General features: G+C 33.3%; 1 protein-coding gene across 1 annotated transcript; it reads left to right on the top strand.

Moving 5' to 3' along the window:
- Positions 1-9,951: 9,951 nt before the first annotated feature.
- Positions 9,952-11,639, top strand: LOC110026444 (protein PHYTOCHROME KINASE SUBSTRATE 4-like). Its single transcript, XM_020727380.1, has one exon. It carries the CDS (start codon positions 10,077-10,079, stop codon positions 11,577-11,579), a length of 1,503 nt encoding a protein of 500 aa, XP_020583039.1. The 5' UTR covers positions 9,952-10,076; the 3' UTR covers positions 11,580-11,639.
- The last annotated feature ends 2,710 nt before the right edge of the window (positions 11,640-14,349 follow it).

The following is a 14,349-nucleotide window of genomic DNA, read 5'->3' on the forward strand; positions in this document are numbered from 1 at the left end:
ATATATTTGCACCTAAACGTTGTAACTTGGGAGATCATTAAACCCTTTTACCGTATGTCGGAGAAGTAGTTGCAATGTAATCATCTTTTATAGAGAAACTATTCAACTAGGTCAGACCCCATGATTTTCCTTTTACAGCTTTTTCACTTAAAACCCTTTATTCTCACTTTTAGCTGTTTTTTTTCTTCTAAAAGCGTGTTGAATTCTCATGCAACGCTAAAACAACAATTCACTGCTCTACCGCCGCAATTCTTCTAGCACTCATCAATATCTAATGTACGCATGAAAAGATTAGGCGCTAGATGTATAAATTCATAAGAAATAAGTGGGTGTGTATGTAAATATCCCTAAGCTTTGAGAAAATAATATTAAATCATTAAACATAATTTTAAATTATATTTTCTTACTCGAACTTGGTTAATCGATCGGAGTGAAGGCCAAATAATAATAATTAACACCATTTGTTAAATAATGTGTTCGATCGAGACGGCTAATCGACACCAAAATCTATTTCTATATATTATTTGCTCCAGCAATGCTGTATGCCCAAAGCCATATTTTATTCACTCGAGATAAATACGATCTGGCTGAAGAGTCTCTATTTCTTTTAAATTACGGGTTCGAATCACATACATATTGTTGTCTAGATAAATCAAATCAAACTAGCTTAGCTGGATGATTAGAAAAGATATTGTTGATGATTAGAAAATATTCATTAGAGTACAACCTTATTTGCATAATCTTTAGAAACAATGGGAGATGGATTATAACTGTTTTATTCTAGAAGATTCATATTAACATCCTAATTTTTCATAATATTTCATACATAAGCAAATAAAATAAAAACAACATAGAAGATTATAAAAGCTTTTATGTGAAAAATCTTGAAGTATGGTTAAGAGAATTTATGATGGAGGCTATGATTGGTGATGATGGCGATTTGACAATGACAATTGAATTGATGAAGATATCACGATAATTGTCAGACGATGATAGCTGAAAATCAGTAGTCAGAAAATTCGGACTGAGACTAGTCATTGAACAAAGCTCTGGAGTTCTTAGATCTCTCTCTCTCTCTCTCTCTATATATATATATATATATATATATATAATATATATGGTCGCACGGACGTTTCGTGGTCTGTTGGTAGAGTAGGCTTTCTGAAGATCGTAAGTCCCCTCAGGTCACCTTTTTATGCAATGTGTGGTGGCTTGTATGTTAAAATTAAAATTTGGATGTTAGATATGCAAATAAGTAGTCATCTTGTGGTATGTATGTAAATCTTCCTGAATTAAAGCACCTTGAAATATCTAAGTATTTTGAACAGATAGCTAGAGCTGTGCCGGTTCAATCGAATAAGTTTAGAAATCTATTGAAAGAACTGAATTAAATCGAATCGTAATATATAATTCGATTTATTCAAACCATTTTTGTTTAAACATGGTTCAAACAAGATTTGAATAGAATTGAAATCTTATTCTAGCAACATTCAAATAAGATTCAAACATGTCGAAATAATGTTCAAGCAATGTCACAATATGATTCAAATAGGATTCTAATATGTTAATCAATATATAACATATTACATCTTAAGAGATATAACAAACAACCATAATAAAAAAGCTAGTTAAACAATATGACAAAAATTTATTCAACAAAGAATAATTGATGAGATATAGCAAACATTTAAATCATAATAGGGTGTAAGAGATAATTATTAATCAAACTATTTTTATCAAGTTAGATATTATAGCGTGTTGCTCTAGTTGGGATGTCAAACTGATTAATAAGAAAGCTTACATTTGCATTGGTCTTCAATATGTCATTGGTCAAATACTAAGTACCATAAAATTCAATAATGCTTAATATTATATCATTATCTTCGCTATTGAACACAATGTGATATTTAGGATCAAATTATTTTGCTTTTTTATCAATTGTATTTCCAACTCCACATGACTCGTATAGTGAAATGTCTCTCAGCAGTTGTGATTACAGTAGCTATCAGCATACATATATACTATAATAACTCAAATTAGTTATTCTCAAATTAAGAGATGAAGAGAGCAAAATAATTCAAATCGAGCCAGGTTTAAAATAGCTTAACCAATAATAGAACAATGTTGAAATTTATTCGAACTTTAATCAAACCTTAAATTTTACTCAAATCAATTGAACCATGTTTAAATTCTATTTCACTTATAATTAAATCTTGTTTAAACAATATTCAACTCTATTTCTAACTATGATCGAACATTATTTGAATCATGATTGAATGTTATTTGGATCTTATTCAAAATGGGTTTTAACTTTGATTGAAGCCTTTTTGAACATTACTCAAACATTGTTTAAAAATACAAATATACTTGTAAAATACTTGATAGCTTTGGTTAACATTCAAAGCAAACATTAGGACTTCTAATATCATCATCAACTTTAGATTTAGCTTGTAAATCACATTTTCAAATCCATATAGCAAATGTATCATATCCTCGATCTTGGATAGCTAGAAGGAGTGAGAGATGTCCTAAAAGTTTTTGCATTGAAACCTTTTTTTTTCGGAAATTTGGCGAATTTAATTTAAAACACACATAGCAACATATACAAGGCGTTGAAAAATTAAGAAACATGCTAAGGTGGCTTGCATTTTGCATTGAAACCTTTGCTCACACGAGGACAAAAATTATTACGGACAAGGAAATGTGCTTAGAATAGGAAAAGACGAGTAACTTTTTGAAAGTTCTTTGACAAGTTTGGGGGAAGAAAATAAACATTTAATATATATTTCTAATTATTATTATTACTATGTATATAAAGTCATATTTCTATCTAAAAATGGAAGGATAAGTGATATATCATTTAAATATATATAGAAAAATATCAATGAAGTGATCGATTGTACATTTTGTCAATTTGAATTAAGAGAAGGCAATCCACATGGGGGGAGGACCTCAATACTTGGTTGTCTCAGCAATTGGATCATCAAGCCCCTATTGATGTATTTTGTCATGTTGTATGAATTGTTTTATATTACGGATTGTACATGAAGATTATCCTATAAAATTATATTATAATTGTTATCTAAAAGATTGTGAGATTTGATTAAAAAAAATTATTAATTATGAAAAAAAAATATTATTCCAAGTTCACATAACTATAATAAATATTGTAATCTTAATTGATTTAGAAAAAAGTTGTCGATTAATTAATTAATTAATGTATGGTTGAATCTTTGAATGTGTTTCCAACAAAAGTTTGAAATGGAGAAAAATATTCCAAACTTCAATGTGTTCTTGAAAAGATTGCGCTAAATATTATACATAACATAATTAAAAAGAGTAACATAAGTAGACCAAATAACAGAGCAGTGTTCCAAAAGTAGACCAACCAGTAAAAGAAGTTGATAAATGGTAAATTCTGGTCATTATTACAATAACAAGAATTACATTCTAATTTGAATACATTGGACTACGATGATAATAGATTACAATGAGATGATCGATGACACATAATTTGGAGGGACAAGTAATCAAGTCGCAGATGTCACTAATCAATAATAGCATTTCTAGTGGAAAAGAAAACAATTAACAACTTGTTGGATAGCATGTGAGGCTACCCAAATACAATCTTTAGTCTCCCCTTGCATTACAAATTTTACAAAATATTTGTTCTTCACAAGAATAAAGTGGTGATTCTCCCTCTTGAATAATCGCAAGAAGCACCGAAGCAGCCCTCGCCTCACCTCAAAGCTCAAAACTTTCGAAATAAAAAATCACGGTTGTGAAACCATGACCGATTCAACGGTCGGTTTTGTGAAACCATGACCGATTCAACGGTCGCCTGGTTCGATCCCAATTTTGATCAGTCTGGTCCCAATTATTTAAAAATCAGGTGAATACATGATAATGCACCAACTGCTCTACCGATTCATAGTCTGATCGGTAAACCAGTTGGCTCGATCCAATTTTCAAAGGATTGGCTAAAGTTATGGCCATTTAATTGGAAGATAATCCTATATGAAATGTGATGTTTTATTTAGAATCACCTCATTGGAAATTGCATCCATGTAATGTGCTCATTTTCAAGCATACTACTAATGTTCGTGTATGTTGGAATATGTTTGTTATTCCCTATTAATTCTATATTGTTATCTTCTATTGCATATATTGTTCATATTGTAAGTAATGTTTTGTGTTGTGGTATATAGAAATAAAATAGGAAAACGATCGATGAGTAAGCGAACAAATTGGAACGAGAAAATTCATACCACAAAACAGTAACACGGCGGAACACAAAGATTTACGTGGTTCACTAATTTGCATACGTCCATGGAGTTGCAGAGGATTTTACTACTTGAGGAATTTACACTAGTCGATCGTCTCGACTTATAAGAGGAATCTCTCACTTCCTTGTTCTCTTTTCTTCTCTCTCTACACCGAGATACACCGAAGAAGATAAACTTACAAGAGAAATAAACCCAATTTCTCTTCTGTTACAAGCCACCAAGAAGAAGCCAAAAGAGAACAATCTTTTTTTTCTTCATTCTTCTTCCTTCTGCAAAGCACACACACACACACACTGCTTTCACTTCTCTTCCTCTGTCCCGAGGAAGCCCGAAGAATAACACAAAAAAGGACGTGCTTTCTAAATCTAAAGGAGAGCCGCTTCTTTTATCATGAAATAGCAGGGAGCGAAGGGATGCTTCGCTTCGCTGTAGAGGAAGGAGGGAGCGGTTGGCGCTGTTCGCAAATCGACGCCAGGCGGTAAAGGGAGTTGGGGTCGCGATCGGGAGCGGGAGCGGGATCGCGATGTTTCGTGATCGAGAGAGCGAGAGCTGGAGTTGTCGGACCGGGCTCCAAAACTCAACATTTTGATGTGCTTATGCAATACATAAATTGTGAAAATGTTACCAAATATTAAGAATATTATGCATGTGAAGAAAGGCTTGGTTCAATGCCTATAGGTTAGCTTATTAAATATAATCCTTCTTATAAGAGTGTGCTTATGGTTTATCATAAATGACCGAAGAAAAGGTGTTTTCTATACTAAATAAAATTAGAAAAAATAATATATATAATTATAGATAATTTATAAAAGATAACTTCCTTCTTCTATTTTTGAGGCGGTGCCATGTGAGAAAAACATCAAAAGAAAAAGATTGGACTGATTAATTGACTCGCTAGCTAACGATAACCAGCATAAATATTATGTGATTGATTAACCATGTTATTACTAGGCTGATTATTGCTTCTCACGATTAGTCATATTAATGTTATCCTAATTATAGTGAGTGATATTTGTCTCATCATTGGTTGCTCGTTTGACTTGTCTCATTTGATTTTAATTTGCTTGCTTAAATATGTCATGACATATGAATTGATGTTGGTATCTAATTCATGTGCATAACCTAATTTTGCCATATTATGTCAAGACACATTATATGTTGATTTGATTGACTTAATTGAAATGATCTATATTTCTCATCTTTTCCTATATTAAATTTTATAGCTGATTTAATGCAATGTCGTGGGCATATTATTTAGCTATTATATCGATATGTGCATTTTGTTTCAAAAAAAAAAAAAAACTTAAACTTAAGGGAGTTGTGGAGAGCGTTGTGGAGAGCTGATTTAATGTAATGTCATGGGCATACCACATAATTCTTATATATTTACACATGTAACACATAATCTTTCATATTTACATGCATAACCATCAAACTCTTAATGTCACATAAAAATAGTATTTTGCAAATTATTTTTAAAATAAAATATACATTGTCATGTATACGCTTATGACATCAAAGTATTATAAATGTAAATCTCAAAATTTAGGTTTATTACATCAAAAAAATGTGGTATATATGTAAATTTTCCTTAAAATAATAATGAGCAAAAGAGATAATTTCACCAATATTAATAGCCAAGTTCATTTCCAAAGAAATAATAAATGAAATATAAACTATATCATTTCAGTTAGGTCTTTCTATTTGATATAATTGATAGCCAAGTTAGCCAATTTAATAGCAAAAGAAATATAAACTATATCTTTTAATTTATATGACTGAAAAACACCATAAGTTATGATATGATATTTCAATTAGGTCTTTCTATTTTCTACTATTATAAAACACTTGAGAAAAATCATGAGCAAAATAAATGATTTCACCAATTTTTCTAGAAATAATATGAGCTATATCAAAAAACGAAAAAAATGACCTATAATATTTCAACTAATTTGAGTAAAAAATAGTCGGGCCTACGAGTCAGTCATGCTCGTATCGGTCAGACCAATTTAGTGGGCAGGTCTGACTATGAAATTTTAAATTTAAACCAGGATTAAGCCAGACCAGAGCTTACTTTGACTAGTCAATACCTGGAAAAGGCTCGACCCCCACCAAGCACAACTCACCCAATGCACAACTCTAGTGGTGATAACTGACCCTATCTTTGGCCCTGACATGCCTATTCAACTATTTTTTGATATCTTAGACTCAATTTTGACACTTTAAAAATCGAACAAGGCCTCCATAGTCAATATTCGACCAATTTAAGGAATTTTATATGTCAATAATTTTTGCTTTGATTGACAAATCAATTCTAAGAATAATTTAAATTATGATTGAGAGGATTTTACTTGGATCATAACCTCAAGAAAGTATCCATGTTGATGTACAGGGAGCAATCATGTCTTATAATCTTTCTAAAACTATAGTTTTATGCTTAAATATTTTAAAATTTTAATATCTATTTTTAGAATACATGAGCTTCCACATCCTAAAATTGGATGTAAATGATATGCCACCAGAAAAGCCACTTAATTAGGCACAAATCTTGATGTGTTTAGATAAAAAAAGTTTATAATTAAATTCAAAACCAATCAAGCTGTGATTTCAAAATAGTTAAATTTAAGTATATTGATAATACAAACCAGAGGACACTAAAAGCGAATCAGGTTGAGCCTAAATGAGCTCAAATCAAGAGCTTGATAAGAAGCTATAAAACATTAATAGATAAATAAAATGATATTTAAATTTGGCATATTTATAATCAAATTGAGCATATTAATGAGAGGAATCTAACAAACTTGATATCACTCAATTGTGAGATCATTAAACAACTTAAATGCTAAAATAATGACGTATGATCAAAGAAATTAACACAAATCATATGATGGAATGTATTGGGATTTTGCCTATATTTACAAAAATGATTCTCCCATAATTCTATAAATATGAAACATTTTAAACATGATGGAGGGGGAAGTTATGAGCTAAGTTCTCACTCTGGAAGAAAACTTAAAGCTAACGGCCAATGAAAACCATCATCATCTACAATTACTAGCTATTATCGTTTAAATTTTGTAACTCTGTTAAAATTTTATAACACCATATTTTAAAGCGGGGTGAATTTTTGTAACTTTAAATACAAAAATAACTCTCTATACATATTGTTGAAACAACTTGAATTTTGTTAATCCTTGTAATTTTTTTTTTCAAGATTTTGTACACAAAAATCTTGATGTCACTTATCATTTATATCTTTGTGTGTGTTGGATCTTCGTACAATGCTAAAATATTATCTCTCGCTTTACCACCATAAGTTTTTTGCACAAAATAATCTCAAAAAGCTCTTCTTCAGAGATAATTATTAAGTTTGGAAAATTTTAGTACTTGACCTTCAACATTGCCAAAATTTACTATTAATGAATGAATGTTGGCCAACACAATTGTCAAAGTTAATCAATGCTAACAATCACATCATTAACCAAAAGTCGATGCCTGCCATCATCCATCTGTTGTTACACTTCAAGATTCTCTTATGCAACATTGAAGCCCTTTTTAACCAACACTGATGCATGCAATTAACTATATTTCGAACTAATGGTGACAATAATCAATATCAATCCAACATTAACGTCTGTCTTTCAAGTCAATGATAATTTCTACTACATGTAGAACAATCAGGAAGAACATTATCAAACACTCAAAATTTAACATTCCTAACCAATTTTACTAATGTCCAATGCCCAACATCTACTTTCATAATTATTAGTCTCACATTCATCGAAAAAAATGCTACACAAAATAACAATAATAACTACTAATTGATGACCATTGTTTTCAATCGATCATTCCCTTAAAACCTATCAATGTATGATCTTTCAACACGAATATATGATAACTATATTCACTAAGGGCCCGTTTGGGGCAGCTTATAAGTGCGGCGTCGTTTTCAAAATATCGTCTTACCGTTTGTTTCGCGCGTTGGAGATGCTTTTATCAAACCTGAGTTTCCTATTTTACATTACATGCGGATCACAGGGCTAGACCCGCGATCCGCGTTTACTTATTCCGTTTAGCCCCTAATTACTCTGCTGCCCCTTCCCGCAACGTCTTCCTTCTTCCATCGTTCACAATTCTTCTTCCTTCGTTCGCGATTCTGGAATAAAGAAAGCTCCCAGTGCCACAGATTCTTCCTTCGTTCGCGATTCTTCTTGCCGGATTCGACATTGCTTCTGCTTCTTCCTTCATTGGCACTCCTTGCTTCTGTTTCTTCCTTCTTCGACACTCCTTCAACGCTCCTTCGTTTACGATTCGCGGGTTCGACATGCTTCCGCTGTCCGCCTCCTCTTTCGCTCGGTCTCCCTCGCCTCTCTCCCTCGCATCTCCCTTGCCATTTTTGTCTTATGGATTCTTTATCTTCTTCACTAAATTCATGTTATAAACTTGTATGAATTTAGGCTTTTTTTTGGCTTTTTGCAACCGTGATTCTCTGTTATAAGGTTCTTCTGCCTTCTTATGACAACAGATTATTCGTCTCTTTATGCTTACTTTTAGCTTTGATATTTTTTAGCAGGATGTGCATGCATACCACAAAGTTTATATGTATTTATATCTAACATCTAAACTTGGTTATTTTCACTTTCTTTATATTTTGTTTAAATCTTTTATTTGGGTTTGTCAAATTCTATTTTTAGAGGATTATGATAAGTCATATGACCCAAGTGGTTCTTCTGGATTGCCTTCTTATATGCTTTTCTACATACAAAAATTTGATTCAAGCGTTCCTCATTATGGGTCTACTTCCTTCTTTTGATGGTAGATTTTTCATCTATTTATGTTTACTTTGAATCATGAGTTTTTATTTTTATATAAACTTTGGTTGAATCTTTTTGATATATTTGTCAAATTCATTTTTTTTTATTATGTTAGAAATTAATGTTTTCTTAATATTCACTCTTAAGTAGAGTGTATAATATTTTTTTGTACTTTCATGAATTGGTTTATTTGGTTCTTAACTGTCAAATGTGTAGCTGTTACAGTTCTGTTACAAACAAAAATACTGCGCAGTGTCAGAATAGTCATTTACCAAAAAAAAAAAAAAACTATAAATAAGTTGTTTACAAAACACACAAAACAAACAACTAAACAGTTTATCCAGAACAAATATGAGCTGACAAAATAGTCATTTATTCAGAATCAGTTGTTTTCTAAACACACAAACCAAACAATCAGCTAGCTTATTCGGATCAGCTGCTCATCAGCAGATTGTCAAGATAAGTTTCTTATCAGCATAAGTTGGATAAGTTACAGCTGCCCCAAACAAACCCTAAGACTCTCTTAATAGAATATATTTTAAATTAGATTAAATCACAATGAGTTTTTTTTTTTATCCCCCTCCAGTGCTATATTATATCTCCAATCATAAATATTCCATCACCTAATATTTATGCCTTTCACCCATTCTCTGCCCCAATTTTTAATATGCAATCATATCCTAGGGAATTTTTTATTTTAATTTTTTCATTGGATTAATACAGACAAAATTTAGAGAGAGTGGGTGAAAGAGGTGGACCCGTTACGACCCGGTTACACAGTAAGCTAACTTCATACCTTGTATCTATTGCGTAATTACTGTATGCGAATGAATAAATACCAGTAAGAGAACCACGCTCTTCTTCCAACACCGAGCACTACAGATTTCTCCACACTCCGCCACTCCAATTTGTGAAACAGAGGGAAAGCACCGGCGATCTCCTTTCTCTGAATCCAAGAAGCGAAAAAGACGAATCGATGGAGCGCTACAGACTGAACCCGAACTTCAATGGAGCCGCCGCTCCTCCTCAAAAACCCAATCTTTTCCTCAGCCCAACTTCTCAAATCTCCCTTCCCCCGAAACCCCACTTAAAAGACCCCCCAATCTCCCCTTACCTCCAACCCCACCGACCAAACCCCTCCGGCGGCGATCATCTCCGCCTTTCTGCTGATGACTCCGAGCTCAGCATCTTCAACGCCGAGCGTTACTTCAACGAAGGCCATGATTCTAACGAAACATCTAAAAAGCTCACTCCCATCGCGGAAAGGCGCGACCTTTCTCCGGTTAGCTTACTCGACGGTTTCAGCCGAAACTCCCGAAGCCGCTCTTTTCACACGACTCCTACTGTTTCCTCCGAAGCTAGCTGGAACAGCCAAGCCGGTCTTCTCAAGAATCCACCTGGCTCGCTTTCCATTACCGTTAAAAACTTCCCTGCTACAGAACAGGGGAAGGGCACAGCTTCACCCGGTCGACGGTTTTTCCGCCGCAGATGTCCTTGCTCCGGCAAGAAATCCGTCGACGTCGAGGAGAGCTACTCTGAACCCAAAATCACCATCCGGCCTAGCTTGGATTCCACTGCTAGCAATCAGAACTTGATCAAAACAGAGCAAGAAATGGAGAAGGCCACAAAAGTGAAAGTTTTCCCTGGAATACAGCCAAAAGAAAAGGAAACTTTTCTCTTTTCACCGGAACTCACTCGCCGGACTGTGAACTCCGGCGGGTTCTCCTTCCCCATTCTCGCTTCATCCAAGAAGAAAGCCGTGGAAGACCCCGCAAGAGACTCGCTTGAAGTGTTTCAACCAACGACCGACGGAACATCGTCTCCCGTGCTGAGAAAATCTACAGATTTTCAAAAGAATGCGGATCGCCGGAGTTTCAACATGCCAGGAAGCCCCAAGCTTCGGTCCCCAATCGACGACGACTTGGCAAGTGATGCTAGTTCGGATCTTTTTGAAATCGAGAGTCTTTCAACTCAAATAAACAGTCGCCGGAGTTACTCCATCGACGAGCTTCCTTCGCTGGCGTTCGAACCGAAGAAGATCGCCGGAAATTTGCCGCTCCAGCGAAGCATTGAAGAGGAATGCTACCCGCCGAGTGAGGTGAGCGTTTCATGGAGCGTAACGACAGCAGAGGGTTTTGATCGCGCAAGCGCTGCGAACTTTTCCAGCGCTGTGTCGGAATTCGACGACCACCGGTTCCAGCCGTTCTCCGGCGAGGGGAAGAAAGCCATAACTGTCGGCGGTTTGCTTAGCTGCCGGTCGGAGAAAGCCGTTTGTGTGGTGGCGCCGCAACTCGTCCGATTCGGACCGGATGTGCAACGAAGGACCGGGGGTTCTCTTTTTGCGGTCGAGCCGGATCGTGTGCTAGGATTAGCGAGGCTGGGGGCTGCGAATCCGGTTCGAGATAGCGCCGGGTTACTTGGTCCGAGATCGGTTTGTGTGAACCGGATGGTTCAACCGATTAATGCGAGGGTTTATTGAAATGGTTGGAGCTCGCGAAGTTTCTGTACTTGTTCTTATATTTAAATAATTTTGAATCGGCTATTTTTTTTTTATTTTTTTTTCTTTTTCTTTTTTCGCCAAAAATTTTGGTAGAATTTTATTCAGTGTAATTAGATTTGAAGGTCATTCCCATAATTCATAATTATAATGGGCCATTTACATAAACGCACCCAATTCTTATTTATTTACATATCTCACCCCTAATTTTTCATATTTACACACACATCTCTCAAAATAACATGTAAATACATAAGAATTGTGTGCTGGGTATGTAAATTTTACATTTATAAAAGATACGACATTTACATACATACCACTTAATTTCTATGCATTTACATATATAACCGGTTGTACTCTTTTTAGTTTTAAATAGTTTACATAAATGATTTAAATGTCATTATCCATTCTCTTTTTTTTTAAAAAAATATTTTAGAAAATAGCTTAATAATCACCTAACCCTAGTTTACTTCACTCTTAAACATACCATTATAATATTATCTTCATTAAATATTCATATATGATCTAAATTTTAATAATTGAATATATGGCGTGTGTATATCCCTTCTTGCTCCTTGCTCGCCAACATAATCTCACTGTCAAAGTACGTAATTATTATAACAAAAACTCTAATTAAATGTTTAGCAGGTCAATAATGGGTCCACATTCGTGTCCTGTACAGGTGCAAAAAAAAAAACAACTTCATTTAACGCTGGCTTCTCTTCAGATGCTCGAGCTAACCTCCTTAATGATATGAGACCCACATGTGTGCTACATAGGGGTCTCAAATAAACATATATAATGGCAGACAACATAATCTCTATTATTCATTGAAAGCTAATATACACACACGGGGGCTTGAAATTAGCTCGAATAGATTTAGCGCCGCTCGAAATCGGCTTGTGGCTCGTTATATTCAATTTCGGGCCAAGCCAACTCAAAATTTAATAGAACTCAATCGGGCACAGCTCGAAATAGAAGCCAGCTGGCTCAAATCGAGTTAGTTGGATCCGTTACAGCTTGGAATCAGCTCGATCCGGCTAATAATTGAAACAAAATTACTCAAATTGAGTTATTTGTATATGTTTTAGCTTGAAATTGACTTATGGCTCTTTATATTAAATTTATTTAGAATTATACATATAATTTTAATATAAAAAAATTACAAGCCAATCCCTAGTGAGTTCAAGCCGATTCATCTATAGCACAAAATTGGCTCTAAAAATAGTTGTTCCAAAGTTTCAGCTGAGCTATGCTCGTATATTACTTTACTTTGATCCGGTCTTAACTCGAGACAAAATTCAAATCGATTTTCTAACGATTCATGACCTTCGAGCTAAATTCATAGCCCTTTTTATACAGTCAAGCTAAACTAATATTTGACTTAAATTTGAGTGATTAATTAACGAAAATTTAGCTTAAGCTCATATTTAATTTTATAAAATTGAGTTGGCTTGTGAGTTGCTCATTTATTTTAAAAGAAAAATAGTGATTATATTCTAAATAATTTTTGTTAAAAAAACTTAATTAGTAAATTAGAGAATTAGAAAAAAAAATAAAGAATTAGAAAAAAAATATAATAAATAATTTAGATAAAGAAAAGAAGATGAATATTTAATATTTTGTACTTAATTTTTTTTAATTTAAATAAGCTGAATAAATTTATGAGCTCGCGGCTTGAGGAGAGAGATGGTCAAATTTGAGTAGCTACTTCATCAAATGTTATTCACAAACACTGGCAATACTACGATTAAAGAATGGGGGCTAAATAAAGATTAAGTAAAAACGGTTAAAATTAAGTTTAATTTAAAAATAAATAGATAAATAAATAAGATAACATAAAAAATGGCTAAAAACAATTTATTAAATAAAAAAAATATATCTTTTAATATAGACATTATGAATATATTAGATGAGCCGATTTCAAGCAGATTTTGAGCTAATCCCAGCTCAAGCTCGACTTGAAATCAGATCGTTAATAGCTCTACTTATCATTAACTTCTTATATGGATCTGATGCCTACACCTATATCATTATATTCACTCATATAATAATTTAATCTCTAGATCACCACTTGCATTAAGTCATCTAAGGTGAACCAAATATTTCAGGCATATATTTTTTATATCATTTAGGAATGTTTTAGATATGTAAAGACACAAAATTCTTGCCTATGTAAATCCCCCTTTTTTTTAATTGCTAGACTATTAACAAGGCGTGGATCCAAAACACGTTATGCAAGTTTCATCACTCAAAAAGTTGTGGTAAGTATTACTTCCTTATTTTCTCCTATAAGGGACAAATATATTAGAAACAACCTCAAGGATTCAAGGGATATCAATTCTCTAATATTAGTCTATTACTAAAGATGAGGAGATGCTCAACCTCATACCTCAATTCTCTTGTTTACCTTTGGTTCAATGTTGTTTCAAACAAAAATAATCATAACCATCAAATTGTAACAATTTGATCTGCAATTTCCCGATAAACCTATTGATTGATATCATCCATTGTTTCATTTAACTAGAAAGAGTTAACTTAACTATAACATTTTCATTAAAACAAAAAAGAAATATAGCATAAACAACAAAATGTCAAGACAAACAAGTTAAACATCAAATTGGCCCAACCTTTAATAATACAAAATAAATATTAAAAAAACGGACTGCGAAAGTCAAATCCATCTAAGCTAACTCAGAAATACGTTATATATATATATATATATATATATATATATATATGTATAAATAAA

The sequence above is a fragment of the Phalaenopsis equestris genome, unplaced genomic scaffold (genome assembly GCF_001263595.1).
Source record: "Phalaenopsis equestris unplaced genomic scaffold, ASM126359v1 Scaffold000372, whole genome shotgun sequence".
Classification (NCBI taxonomy): domain Eukaryota; kingdom Viridiplantae; phylum Streptophyta; class Magnoliopsida; order Asparagales; family Orchidaceae; genus Phalaenopsis; species Phalaenopsis equestris.